At 36.7% G+C, this 17,394-nt stretch overlaps 1 protein-coding gene across 2 annotated transcripts in view; it reads right to left on the bottom strand.

Moving 5' to 3' along the window:
- Positions 1–13,080: 13,080 nt before the first annotated feature.
- The window catches only part of eml2 (EMAP like 2), a 54,025-nt gene continuing 49,711 nt past the window's right edge, over positions 13,081–17,394 (bottom strand). For both annotated transcript variants that reach the window (XM_059332004.1, XM_059332005.1), the window contains one exon: positions 13,081–15,912. In XM_059332004.1, coding sequence (XP_059187987.1) covers positions 15,790–15,912 — 123 coding nt within the window. In that variant the 3' untranslated portion in view covers positions 13,081–15,789. The remainder of the gene's footprint in view (positions 15,913–17,394) is intronic.

Below are 17,394 nucleotides of genomic sequence, written 5' to 3'. Positions count from 1 at the left end.
CTTGTTTTAAGAGTTAATTTCTTATGTTAAGCGTTCAACATGCTTATTTCTAGATTTAACAATCTTAATTTAAGAAATCTTGTCAAGTGAAATTATCTGTCCATGCAGCAAGATCATTTCCCTCAGATTTAGTGTTTTTATCTGTTTTTAGACACACCTTTTTTGCAGTGAATATGTAAGTTCACAGACATCAGCAGTCATGTTATATGCACACAGAGTATAAACAGCAGGTTTTTCTGTGTGAAAAGGGGCTGAGAAGGAGAGCAGAGAAAGAAAGTGGAGTGAAAGATGGAGAAAGCTGAGAGAACGGGACACAAAGTGAAAGAGAGGGAGGTTAGGAGAGGAAGAGCTCAGGGAGAAGGTCAAGAATGCAGATTGTGTCTAACAGTCTATTCTCTGCAGCTCCAGGGTGTCTGAGCTGCTGCCGATGGCCTGTTGAGCAACGTGTTGATGTATAGGGCGTTCCTAAATAACACTGGTTGGTCTGCTGGTCGTCCTGCAGAGAGGAAAAAACCAAAGAGATTCATTTTGATGTACAGAAAGATTCCTTCGGTTGCTGCTACAAAAGCACATCAGAGTAAAAGAGCACTTGTCCCACAGTGTAACTGCTACACTGTAAAAAAAAAAACCTGTTGTTTTTATGGTTTAAAAAAAACGGCAGCTGTGGTTGCCAGAAGTTTACCGAAATAAATATGGTGCAACTTTTTCGAATATCAGTAAAAAGATATCAGCACTGTTGATTTCAAGTGTAAGATTTCCATTTTTTACTGTATAAATAAAACATTTTTCCATCAAAAGAAACGCTGTTCTGCCATATAATTGACAAGAAAATACTTCATAAATGCCGCATAAATTAAAGATTTTACCATTAAATACTACAATATGTTTTTGTTAGAGATATGGTGTTTAAACCATTTAACAGTTAGAAAAAGGTTTTTTTACAGAAGATAAATGCAAAAATTACAGTGATGGCTTGTATATATATATTACAGTATATTTTTGTTACACACATTTTACAGAGGAGTAATGATTTTTTAAGAACTGTAAAAAATACTGTTCTGGCTGATATATACATTAACAGTGTTTCATTGTTACTGAGCTGAATTAACTCATTTATCATTTTACGGTCTTTTATTGTCATGGTTTCGCAGTTTTTCACCGTAAAATTTACAGACATTTTTTACAGTGTATGTCAGCATCTGAACAGCTGTAGAAATAGATGCAGGTGCAGATAACATTTGCAATATTTAAACTTCAGGTATTGGGTCTTTTTTTTTTATTGTCAACAAGAATCAGTTTGAGAAAAGGGTTCAAAAGCTTCACACGACATGTGGAAAACTAACAGCAGGAGCACAGGTGCCTCGAAGGATTCAAAGGAATTCAGCTGCGGAACACATTTTTCAACATGAAGTTATATATCAGCCGAGGCAGCAGTTTGTCTCTAATGACTTCCAGCAGGTCAGACCTCCTTCAACTTGAGCAGTGTGAACCTAAACAAACTAAACTCAAAAATACAACAAAGTAAACTTGTGCAGTAAACTGTTTGCACCCACACAGTGTCACAGAGAGCTGCACCAACAGCTGAGGCTCTAATTTAAACAGGACGGAGAGTCGAGCTGCTCTCTGAGGAGAAGATGTTGAGATATTGACTAGATAAAGGACACTGACCAGATATTTTTACTAGATGGGAAGGCACCAGCGTTAATAGAGCCATCCTCTGGGGACTGGACGGTACCAAATGGACGTAGTCACCGTGACGTTGGTTTGTGGCTCGTTGGAAGCACCGAGTTCAGTGTTAAACTCGTCTCCATCTTGTTTCCGATACAGGAAGCAGACCATATTTGGACTGTGGAGGAGGAGAGGGATCTGACTACAGCCTCTCTACACCTCAACCTGACTGACTCATGTTAGCATTAACTGGAGCATTAACTGGGATGTTAGTTTTGGCTAGCAAAAAACAAAAACAAAATGTATACTACCGTTACTGACCTCAGAAAACTGAGCAGCGACTCCTTGGAGTGTCTGTTAGTTCAACCAAACGCTGAACAAGACATTTAATGAACAAAACGTTCAAATAAATGTCATTAAGTGAAAATACAGTGAAAGGGTCAAAGTTATGAGACCAAATCGGTAAAGGTCCTTTTTTCTATTTATATAACGTTATATATAACTTTATTGACACTTTGCCGTGGATACGCATTGTTCTGCTTCTCTCCTGATGACGGCTCGCCTTGATAGTGACCTGTCAATCAAAGGTAGCCACGCCCCAAATCATATGATTCTTTATCTTCTATTTACTAGTGATTGAGACCATAGTGTTGCCCTAAATTTCTGAGGTAATAAATCGAGTAATAAGTTTTCAAATTTTGCATTGAAATGAATGGACAGATTTTTTTTGCAGCCAAAGCTTAAGGCACTTCCTGGTTTGCCGCCCTGCTCAGACCAGGAGGTTGCTGCCTGGACGGTACATAGAGGAGGTTGATAATGAGTTACCTAAATACCCAGTTGTGTAAGTGTGTTGGCTTTGGACCCACCCTTGACCAGTTTTACAAGTGACTACGCTGCATTTCATCATATTTTCCCATGCTGGCCACCTCACAGACAGCCTACCTGCTCAGTCCTAAATATGCTGCGGGGAGTCCAACAGTGAAGACAAAGCCTTGTCTTTCATCTCTGCATGGAGCTGATTCCTGGATCCACATGGTGTTCTGCACAATCCACCTGTCTCAACAGAGCTGGTGCAGGTTGATGGGTGTGGATACGATATGTTTACAGACACTCTGAAGGTGGGAACATATGGCTGCAGCTGTCGAGGAACTACTCATATTGAACAACTTGCGTAACATGAAAAGTTTTGTTCAAAGTCTTACATTTCCCGAATAAATATCTGTCAAGAAAGAGTTTTGAGAACCAAATGAACTATTCTTGTTTCAAACAAACTAAATAAAATTGAAAAATAAATTTTGCCAGCAAAATCTATTAGCATCCTGCTGCTAACCCAGCTGCTTTTTCACCCTGTTGTTTTGCTTAATTTCCAAATAAAGCAGCTGCAAACTGTTTTTAGTAGAACTACTGAAAGTTGAAACACACAAAAACATTAAACACAAAAGATTGCATTAAATGCTGAATGCACATTGCACAATTCAATACAATTTCTGCAAAAATTTAAGTAAAATCATGTTACACTTGGTCGAGGTGGTTTTTACCTTTGCTGAAAAAGAGTTGACGCATTAATTTGGACATGGAAACTTCTGGAAAAGCCAAAACTTTAGAGTTCAGCTGACAGCAGGGCTCCATGCTGCTTTGTTTTTACGTTGCAACGTCATGAGGTGTCATAAGGCGCTTTCATGGACTTCAGAGGGTTAAAATGTTGCAGTTGTGTGTATTTGTGTCGTGTATAATAGTGAGATTAGTCTTCTTAAAAGTGAAACCAGTAATTACCATCACTGTAGGAAACATTTTCAGCATGTGTCCTTTTATTGTTTCAATCCCAAAATAATAAAGTGTGTGTGTGTGTGTGTGTGTGTGTGTGTGTGTGTGTGTGTGTGTGTGTGTGTGGCAGCCTCAGGGTCTTACATTTTGTGGTTGAGACCCCAGACTGTCAGAATATTCCGTCCTGTATTATTTGATTAAGTTTGTCTGAGAACAACTCGAACTGCTTTCTGTTCTCACGACTCATCTCCCGTCAGAAAAAAACCCTGCAGAGCTTAGACTGTATTTAAATAATGGACGTAGTCACCGGACGTGTTCATCGTTACACTCGTCGCCATTTTGCGTCTCCATTTTGTTTCCGATACGGGGAGCAGACCATATCTGGACTGTGGAGGAGCGAGAGGGATCTGATCACTGACTACAGCCTCTCTACACCTCAACCTGACTGAGAGAAGACACTGCTAATTCATGTTGGCATTAACTGGAGCATTAACTGGGATGTTAGTTTTGGCAAAAAACAAAAACAAAATGTATGTTACTGACCTCAGAAAACTGAGCAGCGACTCCTTGGAGTGTCTGTTAGTCCAACCAAACGCTGAACAAGACATTTAATGAACAAGACATTCAAATAAACTGTCATTAAGTGAAAATACAGAGAAAGGGTCAAAGTTATGAGACCAAACCGGTAAAGGTCCTTTTTTCTATCTATTTAACGTTATATATAACTTTATTGACATGTTGCCGTGGATACGAATTGTTCTGCTTCTCTCATGATGACGGTTCACCTTGTTAGTGACCTGTTAATCAAACATTTATAGGCATTTTAAAATTTGACAATTTTTTACAAAAATCGACTGTGTATGACTTTTTTTTCAATGTTTTAATATCGCATAATATGGTGATTTTCTGTCAATTCTGGTCATATAATGCTATAATATGTACCAACAGACTACAATTGACCTATTTTAAGCATTTTTAGGCATTTTAAAATTTTACCATTTTTGACAGAAACTGACATACGATAGTATGACTTATTTTTTAGGGCTATCCAGTCTGCCGATTCTCTATCAAATATCCAATAAAGGTGGAAATGAATGCCCCTCCAAAATGACAAGAAGCCTTTTTGTTATGACAAATAATCATTTTAAAGTAGCAGGGCTGACATTTATTCTTTTCACATTTATTTGGATCAATACTTTCAAAAGGGATCTTTGGTTCCTGTCCACTCCACTGAGCTGATTTATGCCAAATATATTGTTCCCCTGTTGGTCCCAGCGGAGGGAGATTTACGGTATGACTGCATTAATCTCTTCTAATATGTCGCCTACTCCATCTCCTTGTTGTGAAGTGGCTCTTTCAGTGAAAATCAATAAATTACAGCCCACGTCTTCAGTGATTTGCATTAAATCCACTTCGCTTATAAGTCCCTTTCCTCAGTTCCTCAGGGACAAAAGACAGATTATTCTTTCCTGTGCTGCTGATTTGCAACCACACCACAACATTATCATCATATGCAGTACACAGTGGTGGAAGAAGTTTCCAGATCCCTTACCTAAGTTAAAGTACTAATACCGCACTTCGAAAACCTTATTAAGTTAACCCTCTGGACTCCCCAAAAGCTCCAAATCCAGACTTGTTGACTCCATCCAGACTAGAAAACAAAGCAGCGTGGAGCCCTACTGTAAATTTACCTCTAAAGTTCTGGCTGTAAACTCCATGAGGCCAGTTTCAGTTTGATGATGATATACCAAGTAAAACTGGAGACAAGCTCAAATATAGTTAGTATAAAATGATATAACTGGATGGAACCCTCTTATATGTTATGTTTGCAACATTTTTTCACATTTGCAACATTTAAAATTCTTTATTGAGCATGATAGTGTTTTGAAAGTTAAAAAAAAGATTCAAAATCACATTTTATGTTCGACTAAAGGACTAAAAAAGACACAGAATGACGAAAAAAATCACAAAATGACTAAAAAAAGACACAAAATAACTAAATAAGACACAAAATGACCAAAAAAAGACACAAAATGACCAACAAAAGACACTAAATTACTGAAAAAACACTAAATTACTTTAAAAAGACACACAATGACCAAAAAAGACACAAAATGAGAAGACAAAATGACCAAAAAAACACAGAAGACACAAAATGAGAAGACAAAATGACCAAAAAAACACAGAAGACACAAAATGACAAAAAAAAGACACAAAATGACAAAAAAAAAACACAAAATGAGAGGACAAAGTGAACAAAAAAAGACACAAAATAACCAAAAAAAAAAACAGAAAAAGACACAAAATGACCAAAAAAGACACAAAAAAGACACAAAATGACTAAAAAAAGATACAAAATGACCAAAATTGTTACGCTAAACACACAAGACACAAATAAAATAGAGTCCCACTAGTATAAAAACCAGAGTTGATGACAGGATCACACACAATCACAAGATCACATTTATGTTGGTTTTTCTTTGGTTCAAAGTGTTGATCCAGTAAGACAGAATAAAAAAGCAATTATTATCAGGTCATATAGGTGAAAAAATATATATACCAACGTGGCATTTAAACATTTTTAAAGTATTTTTAAGTAAACATTTAATGGTAACAGAGGCCACCAATTCAGCTTCTGATAAACACTTGTCTGTATACTTTATATTAGGGAAGACTACACTCACACAGTATGTGCTTACTGTGATATCTGAGCGTCATGAGTGGATGGAAACCTCGAGACAGTTCTCCATGATGTGTTTGTGTCCAGCAGTGAAGCTCTTTGGTGTCTGAGGGGAATGTGGATAAACATTTGTTTGCAATAAATCTCCCAAAGATGATTTTGACGTTTGTGTGAAAGCAGAGGAGACTGTGGAATGTGAACTGGTTGGGCTAGAGCTGTAAAACCTGCCTTCTTAGGAAAAGCATGCTAATCACATTGAAGATAGATGTGGTGGATGATAAATGGGACCATTCTGGGACCATGTGCTTTAAGAATATTCCTGTTGGCCAATGGTAATGTAAAAGTTATTCATAAAAGGCAACAAATGACCTCTTCACTTGAAAAGACAGTTCACTGTCAATAAAGCAGGTCTCATCGCTGCTCTGATATTAAAATACTAGCCCGAATTGAAACTTGGACATGTCCATAAATCTCTGCTAACCCAACTGAGCTTTCCACCAATACTTGCCTCAAAAAAGGCCCTTTTAGACTGATAAACATTGTAAACTTACATGCACACTGCAAAAAAGGTGTGTCTAAAATCAAGATAAAAACACTAAATCTGAGGGAAATGATCTTGCTGCATGGACAGATAATTTCACTTGACAAGATTTATTAAATTAAGATTATTAAATCTAGAAATAAGCATGGTGAACACTTAAAATAAGAAATTAACTCTTAAACAAGATAAATTATCTAACACTTTTAAATCTAAAGTTTTTTTTTTAATCTTCTTATCATTTTGTGACCAAAAGAAAATGTAAAAAGACAGAAATTTACCAAAAAAAACAACAAAATTACCAAAAAAAAAAGACACTAAGAAGACACAAAAAAAAAAACCAAAAAAGACACAAAAAGACCAAAAAAAGACACAAAAAAGACCAAAAGGAGACACAAAAAGACACAAAAAAGACATAAAAATTAAAATGACAAAAAAATAAACAAAAGACATAAAATAATCAAAGAAAACACACACAAAAAAAGACACAAAAAGTCAAATAATTGTCAGGTCACTCTGCTCGGGCCAGTTTATCGCTGCTTGCATCTTTAATTCATCTTGTTTTAAGAGTTAATTTCTTATTTTAAGCGTTCAACATGATTATTTCTAGATTTAATAATCTTAATTTAAGAAATCTTGTCAAGTGAAATTATCTGTCCATGCAGCAAGATCATTTCCCTCAGATTTAGTGTTTTTATCTTATTTTTAGACACACCTTTTTTGCAATGTGGGTCAGATTAGCAAGAAAAGCATGCTGTCTTACATACTGCAGAATGTGGCCGGACATCCTGCAATATTTGACAAACTGCATTTGATACTAAATCTTCTTCTTACTAATAGTTTGCTGGTGTGGGTATTGTAATGTGCAGTGAGTCCTTCTCAGACGGCCCAGCGCTGTCCCTTTTATGTCCTTGTCCTCTACATCACCCTCTTCCTGAGGTCGATGTTTATTGTGTTAAAGTTTAGGGTGTCGTGTGTCTCATCCTCTTGCTTTGCACTGTGTGGGAAGTCATTTCGTCCTTGAAATGTTCAAGCTGTCAGTACGTCCCGTAAAGATCACAAAAGCTACCAAGACAAATTTGTGTTTATTTCAGACATTCTGACTGAAAATAAAGGAGTGAATCTGTACCCACGGAAGATGGCATGAAATAAATAATTATTATGGAACATTTCACAAAACATACAAATGAACCAGTTATTTAAGAAATAATTCAATATGAAATATTAACTGAATTGCTAGTATGCAGCTAATTCATATTTTATCACCACAACTAGCCACAAGAGGTTATTTTTATTGTTTGAAATTTGTTAAATGATCGTCCCTGTAGAAGAGCAGGGCCGTTTTTCTCCCCTGAAAAAAGCCTGGTTACTGATTGGATAGAACACTAAGCAGGATGTGACGTAGTACTCGACGCCACAACAACACGCGCCATTTGTAAAAGCCGGCGAAAAAGTGTTGCCAACTTAGCGACTTTGTTGCTATATTTAGCGACTTTTCAGACCCCCTCAACTATTTTTCAAAAAAGCGACTGGAGACAAATCCAGTGACTTTTTCTGGTTATTAGAGACTTTTGGAGACTCGTTCATACTCTTCTAAGAGTAAGAACGAGTTGAAGCGGCACAGTCCTCCTGCAGCAGTCTTTCCCAGCTGCAGAGCTGGAGGGCATGTTAGCCCCTTAGCGTTCAGTCTGCAAATTGCTAACAGGCTAACAGTTAGCTCTGTAGCAGTACAGTGTGTATGTGCTGCTGCTGCAGGAGGTGTTCACTTAGCGATCTCTGTTTGTTTACAACAAGCACCAGACACTCTGTGCACAGTTAGTGATGCCGGTTAATTCACAATCACAATGTTTATGACCAGCAGAGACGCTGTGCATAATTAGCGTTGTTTAGTGTTTTTATCTTGTTTTTAGACACACTTTTTTTGCAGTGTAATAAATTGAGCAGTGGCGAATAAGATATGAATAGTTGATTAAATCAAAGGCAGCTGCAAACAGAAAAAGTCTTCAGTCTTTAAGATTTAAGATTTAAGAGTCTCAGCAGACCTGCAGTTTTCTGGGATTTTGTTGGAGATATATGGAGCATATAATCTGAACTCTACACACCCTCTGTTTACATGATATAATAAAGCAACTGCTGCAGGTCCCTGAGCAAACTGAAAGTTCCTGTTTTTTACCTATCGAGAGTGACCTGAATGTGGCCACGAAGTGACTCTCCTGCAACCATCACACACGTGTTGACTGTCAACAGATGGTAGAAGTGTCACCACAACATCCTCCCCTCAGTTCATCATAAAGTGTTAATATTTTACTTTTAATTTAACACTTATATACTTATATACAAGCACAACAGGATTTTTTAGGCACACTTTTTGTATTATAAGTCAGCTTTATTGCCGAAGTAACTTTTTAAACTTTAATTAATGTATTATCATTGTACCCTCAGTACAACTACATGCATTTGAGCATGAAATCTTAAAAGTGCAGTGTAAAAATGCACAAAATTACTTCTTGCAATTAATGTTAATCTGCTGTTCTTGCACTGAAAAAAAAAAATTACAGTAAGTGGTTATTTTTTATTTGCTTCAAACCTTTTGTATTCCTGTGTTGTAAGTTAAAGTTAGTAAGTTAGTTAAAATAAGTTGTTGCACTGTACACAAATAGATACAAAATGAACAAAAAAAGACACAAAATGAACAAAAAAAGACACAAAATGAACATAAAAAGACACAAAATGAACAAAAAAAGACACAAAATGAACATAAAAAGACACAAAATGACCAGAAAATACACAAAATTAACAAAAAAAAGACACAAAATGAACATAAAAAGACACAAAAAGACAAAAACATGCCAAAAAATCCCCCCAATGTTACCCTATGGAGAGGCTAGAGTGATGACATCAAAAAAAGACACAAAATGACACAAAAAGACACAAAATGACCAAAAAAGACAAAATGACCAAAAACATGAAATCTTAAAAAGTGCAGTGTAAAAATGCTTTGTGCATTTATTTCTTGCAGTTAATGTTGGTCTGCTGTTCTTGCACTGGGAAAAAGAAATCACAGTAATAGGTTATTTTTTATTTGCTTCAAACCTTTTGTATTCCTATTTATACTGTTCTACATGCATTTTAGCATGAAATATGTTAAGTGCACTGTAAACATATTTAAAATCGCAGTTTCTTCATATCTGGTTAAGTGCATGGTCCTATATGTGGCCCTGTGGTAGTGTCCATGAAAAATTGTGGCCCCCTGTAGCATTTAAGTTGCCCATCCCTGGTCTGGAACAACCTGCCCGAGGAAATCAGGTCGGCTGAGTCAGTGATCTCTTTTAAATCTCTTCTTAAAACATACTTTTATCGGAGAGCCTTTCCTGATTTTACGTGAACTTTACCTTCTCTTGAACTGTCTTTTAATTGCACAGAACTATGTCGTTCTCCAACATTATTAGGGCCTCGGGGCAATCGCACCGAGCACTACTGTTATACTGTGGATTTCTTCTTCTTCCTCTTCCGGACGCAATTTCGTCCCGCTACTAGTCCTACAACTTGAAGAGTTGCAGGACAAATTATGTATCAAAATGTGTGGTTTGATCGGGATCGGTGTGCTATTACTTTTCTCTACAGAATACAAATTTTTCGCGACGTAAGTCGCGAAAAATTCGTATTTTGCCCAAAATTTGCCCAAAAACTGCCCAAAATTTTGCATTGAAATGAATGGGACGGCTGAAAAAAATGAGCGAAAAAGAACAATAATTGGAGATTTTTAAACGTCTACTTCTCCAGCATAATTTCACCTAGAGACTCCATTTAAACTTTAAACAGTAGACACAAGTCTTATGTATTGGTGTATTAATCCACATATCGATAGGTCATATAGTTTTTTATCAATCCCTGTTCAATGACCATGATCATTTTTGGAGAAATTCTGAGATTATAATGGGTGTGTATTGCACGGAATGTTCGTGTCACAGTGTGTGACATCATCGCCAGAGTGTAGAGGGAGAAAAAAAATTGTCAAAAAATCAATTTGAAAACTGCACTCCAGGCCGCAAATTCCACTCTACAGAAATAATTTATACATAGAAATGTAGGAAAATTTGTCTTCTCACTCACAATCCTCTGGTAAAGCTGTCAGAGTTATAGTTTGGGCGTACGACGCACAGATTCGCCACCAAAACCTCCAACAGCCACATTGGCTCCCATATTAAAAACGCAGGGAGATTTCGGAAAAAGGGAAGATGGAACAGTTTTTTTAGATCGCTCTAACAAAGCAATTTTTTCATTTTTCTTAAAAAAAAATCACATGTAGACGTTCAGGAAGAACTCGGGACGCTCAAAGTGAAGTCGGATCAATGATAGGTATTATGGTTTTGCCAAAAATGCTTTCTGTTCGAGGCCAGAAATTTCAGTCTGTCCACCTCTGCTGTCACTATGCCGGAACAGGTGCCAGTTAATTATGTTGATTGCTTTGATCTGATTGCCTTTGATCTTTGATGTGATTACAGTCACAGATACACACACACATGCACGTAAGCACGCACACTCCTCACACATGCATACACATGCTACAAACACACGCACGCTATGAGGGGTATTTTATGCCAGCACACTATACTTAAACGCCTAGAATGCGTCGCCTGTGCCAGCATAAAGTCTGATTAATAGGCGTGCTTACAGACACACGTATTGCGAGTACACCAGATGACATGGGTGACGGGTGAAAAGTGCCACGAGCGAACGTAGTGGACGCCTGTGTGTGTGTGTAACGCGTGTACGTTAACAGTGTGTTACTCTGTGTAACAGTTCAGCTGTTACACAGAGTCTCAGCTTCATATGGTATTGTTTATAAGAAAGCACAACTTACAGATGAACTCCAAGCCCCCACAGAGCTGTCAGGATATTTCTATTATTTTCAGGCCAGTTTTTATTTTCTTGTTAACGAAATCTCTCTCTCTCTCTCTCTCTCTCTCTCTAGGTTTGAATGATATCGAATTGATATTTAATGATAGCAAGGGTGAAAGGGATAATTAAAATAATTTCAGCTACTTAAAAATAGTAGGCTAATAGTAAGTGCAACGCTCACAGCCAGTTCCCAGCTTCGCGCGCGGACACACAGTTCATTACGCACCAGCTGTAATTGGGTAGGTTTACCTGCCTGCAGAAGCCGTAATCGCTGTCACCCTGAATATTAAGTAGCCATGCGGACCTATCTAATGAATATTCAGTAGCCATGTGGACAGCAGTCCATTCACAATATGATTCCATCGGACCTTATATCTACACTGTTTAACCCAATTCGGCACTTATGCACAGTCCCATTATGTTTTACAGACATTCGTAGTTAACTAATGAGGTAAAACATTTTGTTTAAGCTGCATTTTGCTGACTTTCACTCCTAAAACAGGCTAATTAAGCCTCCGGTTTTGGCCAGAAAAACGTTAAGTTTATCTGGTAAGTACGAGATAGTCTTTCTCTTCATCTATAAGTTGTGCTTTCTCATAAACAATACCATATGAAGCTGAGACTGTGTAACAGCTGAACTGTTATAGGCTTACACGCGTTACACACACACACACACAGGCGTCCACTACGTTCGCTAGTGGCACTTTTCACCCGTCACCCATGTTATCTGGTGTACTCGCAATACGCGTGTCTGTACGCCTATGTAGAATTGTACTTAACAGTCACGCGGGTCTTCATGTCACGTATTTGAGGCGTAGTTCACCCGTCACTCAGCCGTCACGTAGGCGTATGTGCAACAACGCGTGTACAGCGTCTGCGTGACGCCTACGTGACGCCTGTCTGTCCATTGAAAGTGAATGGAATTTACACGCGCACGTTAGACGTCTGATGTCATCGCATAGGCGCTGTACACGTGTTTTAGTATAGTGTGCTGGCATAAAATGCCCCTCATACGCACGCACGCGCGCACGCGCACACACACACACACACACACACACACACACACTTACATTTAGCAGACGCTTTCATCCAAAGCGACTTACAGGAAGAGTAAAAACAAACAAACACACACACACGCTGAGGTTAAAGGGCATAGTTTGAAATCTCTGAAGAGACTCATCATGGTGTACACACACCGGCAGTAGCCCCCGTGGCCCTTTCAAAATTTCCCCAGAGGAAATTTTCTAGTTTTATCTGTTGTTTTATGTCTGTTTTTAACTTGTCTTTGTAAAGCACTTTGTAACATGTGTTTTGAAAAGTGCTCTATAAATAACATTTTATTATTATTATTTGCTTCATAAGTAAAACTCAATATTTGTCCTGGTGGAGTCCAGAGGATGAGGTGGAGTTGAGACATCTGCTGCTTCAGCAGTGGATACTTCTTGTCTGCTTACCAGACAGTCTCAAGAGACTAGAGTATCTCTTTCCCTTTTTCCTGCCAACCTCAATGAAGACAAAGAGCCTCCACTCAGTAGTACTTGGGTAAAAACTTTATTAACAAAACAGAAGAAGGCAAAGCACAGCTCAAGCTCACTTCCACAGCACAGCAGCCAACATTACCTCTCTGTCAATCGCTAAAAGTGCCACGAGAATAATAATAACATCCATCATTATTACAGTTAAATATTAAAATAACACAGCCACTCGGATATACTGCATAATATATAAATTTACTCTATAGACCTTTGCGACATTAACAGCATCTACAGGAGGATAGCCTCGGTCATGCTCATTCTCTTGCATTGTAGCGCCATCTAGTGACAGTTACAGCAGTAGTACAATCAGAAAGAGGAGAAATGAGGCTCGGGGGGAAAAAACAGCTACTTAGTACCTTTAACAATCTCCAACTGCAATCTGTAATACTTACAATCTGTGTTTGGAAATGAGGCTGAGGGATGGAGAAGTGAAAGATAACAAGGCAATGGGTTTATAGTATGAGTTTTAAGGGAAATACCACCCGTTTTAGGAGTTCTAATACAATCTTTCTCAGACCCAGGATCGGCTAGTTAGTTCTTCCAAACATGCACCGATCTTTCTTAAAGCTAAGTCACTGACTTCAGAATATCACCTTGACAAGGTCTTTTTTTCTTTTAGTAATTTTGTGTCTTTTGGTGTTTTTTTTGTCATTTTGTGTCTTTTTTAGTCATTTTGTGTCTTTTTTAGTCATTTAGTCTTACTGTGTCTTTTTTTAGTCATTTTGTGTCTTTTTTAGTCATTTTGTGTCTTTTTTTTTAATTTTGTGTCTTTTTTTGGTCATTTTGTGTATTTTTTTTGTCATTTTGTGTCTTTCTTAAAGCTAGAAGCACTGACTTCAGAAGGTTTTATTCTGTTTAACTCAATGCTTGCAAGTTCATTGATGGTTTAAAAGTTTATCTCTGTGATTTGTTGCTGCAGGAAAAAAAGGTGCATGTTTAAACGAGTCACCTGGGCTGCAGAAATAACATGAACTCTTAAAGGGGAATGTGATTTCTCTGTTTTAACCCTGTTGTTTAACATCATGCACACTTTACAAACCAAGCTGTTGTTTTAGCTTTTTTTTGGTAACACTTTATATTAGGGAACACAAATTTAACATCAATTTGTTGCTTATTAGCATGCAAATCGGTAACATATTGGCTCTTGATTAGTCATTATTAAGTAGTTATTAATGCCTTATTCTGCATGGCCTTATTATACAACCAGTAAGACATTAACTGAGAGTTTTCCCTCAATAACCTCAGAATTATTGCTTATTAGTAGTAAGTAAGGAAGTTGTTGTATATGAGTTATGATCTTAATAGGCTTTACTTTGAGGCTTTAATTCTGAGGTTATTGAGGTAAAACTCTTAGTTAATGTCTTACTGTTTGTATAATAAGGCCATGCAGAATAAGGCATTAATAACTACTTAATAATGACTAATTAAGAGCCAATATGTTACTTATTTGCATGCTAATAAGCAACTAATTAATGTTGAATATGTGTTCCCTAATATAAAGTGTTTTTTTTTTCTTCTTAAAATGTATTATTACATTGGTTTCTTATATTTGGTACGATGTGGAAAATCTATTAGAAAATATGTTATTACATTAGTTATGCATTATTTTCTGTGAATCTTCATTTTCATTCTTTGGTCTGGACTGAAATAAAAAAAATGTGTACTGTAATACCCCACGCATCTGAAGCAAGTTTCAAGAGTTCAATTGATTTTCATAGTTCATGGAAATAAATGGAGTAAGAAAAAAAAAAAGAAACTAAAAAAATATTTAACAATATTAAACCCTAAAATATAAGCATAACCCGAACCATAACTGTGTAGCATGCATTCACACTGCAAAAAAGGTGTGTCTAAAAACAAGATAAAAACACTAAATCTGAGGGAAATTATCTTGCTGCATGGACAGATAATTTCACTTGACAAGATTTCTTAAATTAAGATTATTAAATCTAGAAATAAGCATGTTGAACACTTAAAATAAGAAATTAACTCTTAAAACAAGATAAATTGAAGCTGCAAGCAAAATTATTTGCTTCTTACCAAGAAAAAAGTATATAATTTATCTTGTTTTAAGAGTTAATTTCTTATTTTAAGCGTTCAATATTCTTATTTCTAGATTTAATAATCTTAATTTAAAAAGTGTGAAATTATCTGTCCATGCAGCAAGATAATTTCCCTCCGATTTAATGTTTTTATCTTGTTTTTAGACCTTTTTTGCAGTGCAGAAAAGGTGAACATTACTGTAAAGTGTGCATGATTTCCCATTTTGAGGGGTAAAACTTGAAAAGACACTTGTCCTTTAAAGCAGGTGGATTTCCCATTAAAGGGGGTTAAGATAAGTACAGTTTAGGCACAGTTAGTACTAATGCTAAATCACAGCTTTACTGTGTGTTGCAGTAGTTGATAATTTGGGGGAACAGTTAGGATTCACTTCCTGCATGGCAACAATTCATTTTTTCTACATTCTATTACGAACAGCAGGACACTAAATAATATTTCATTTATTACAATGATACTCATCTCATCTGGTCTGACATCTGTGGGTATAAGTTGTGTGTATGTGGGTATTATTTTATTTTTTCTGTCCAGTAGGCACAGTGGAGAGACTGCCCCCTGGTGGCAGGAGGGTAAAACAGTGAAGAGGTGGCAGGGTTCTGAAGGATGCTGGTCCCCGCTGGAGGGGGATTAGAGATGTGGGCGGTCTAGACCACCCACTGCAGGATGCTGGTGTCTTTCCCACCAGTGGAGATCAGGTGACTGTCGTCGTGCAGGAAGGCAACGTTGGTCACGTGACTGCTGTGGCCACCGTACTCGTGGCTCGGAGCCTGGAAACATGAGAGGAGGTCAAAGGTCACAGTTAACTCTATGGAGTTTTGGGCTATTTTGTCCATTTCTGAATCCTTTTCATCCTGCCTGTATACTCCACTTAAAACATGTTTAAATGTCATGTTGGTATATTTTTTAGCTATATGACCTGATAATAATTGATATTTTATTCTGACTTACTGGATCAATATTTTGAACCAAAAAGAAACAAAAAAATGTGATATGTGATAAATAAATGTGATCTTGTGATTGTGTGTGATCCTGTCATCCACCTCTGGTTTTTATTCTAGTGGGACTCGATTTTATTTGTGTCTTGTGTGTTTAGTTAACAATTTTGGTCATTTTGTGTCTTTTTTTGTCATTTTGTGTCCTTTTTTAGTAATTTTATGTCTTTTTTTGGTCATTTTGTCTTCTCATTTTGTGTCTTTTTTGGTCATTTTGTGTCTTTTTTTAGTCATTTTGTGTCTTTTTTTGGTCATTTTGTCTTCTCATTTTGTGTCTTTTTTTGGTCATTTTGTGTCTTTTTTTGTCCTTAGTCCTTTTAGTCCACATAAAATGTGATTTTGAACCTTTTTTTTTACTTTCAAAACACTATCATGCTCAACAAAGACTTTTAAATGTTGCAAATGTGAACAAAGGTTGCAAATATAACATATAAGAGGGTTACATCCAGTTCTATCATTTTACCATTGTCAATTTCTCCAAAAGTACCACTTTTTAATGGAGCACAACTGTAACTTGCTTTAGTTTTATCCCAGAAATGTGTGTAAAACGAGTTTCCTTCCAGGAGAGCTTTAAAACAAAACCAACTTGTAACCATTTGCAGCATCTGAGTCTCTGTGCTAATTGCAGCCAGATTGTCTGAATGGATGATTACATTTACTGCTCCAGTTTAAACGGCTTTGTTGAGGAACTAGAATGTGTAAAAGTTTGTGAGCACAACATAAACACCTGGTAGACATTGTGTATTTTAGATCCGACACTAAAGACTTTGTGGCTGAGCATTTAGTTATTAGTGCTGAGCTTTCATTGTGTTTCACAGTCTACACTGCAAAAAACATGAAGCTTACCAAGTATTTTCTTCTTATATCTAACAATAGTATCTTAATTATTTTGTTTTGAGTATAATTTACCTACTGACCATAGCTTCATGTGCTTATTTTAAGAACATGTGTCCTTTTGTAACAAAAATGAGTGAATAACCTCTTCACAGGGATTTTTATTTCAGTCTTGTGTAAAGACTTGTTTTCAGGATTGACATTGTGAGCTTTTTCATGCTTTTCAAGCTATTCAACTGTTGAAAATGATGACTTTTTACCTAAAATATTGGTTCAAATTGAGAGTTTTAGTTGTATGTAGTTTAAATGCTATTTCAAAAGCTTTTTCTACCACCAGTATCTACCCACAGATACTGAAATTAGAAAAAAAACATGCTAGTTTCAAGTATTTATGGCTTATTTTAACTACACTTGCTCAAAATA

Source organism: Centropristis striata, chromosome 4 (genome assembly GCF_030273125.1).
Source record: "Centropristis striata isolate RG_2023a ecotype Rhode Island chromosome 4, C.striata_1.0, whole genome shotgun sequence".
NCBI classification, from domain to species: domain Eukaryota; kingdom Metazoa; phylum Chordata; class Actinopteri; order Perciformes; family Serranidae; genus Centropristis; species Centropristis striata.
Note: the sequence above shows the minus strand (reverse complement) of the source record. Positions and strands in the feature narration are given on the sequence as shown.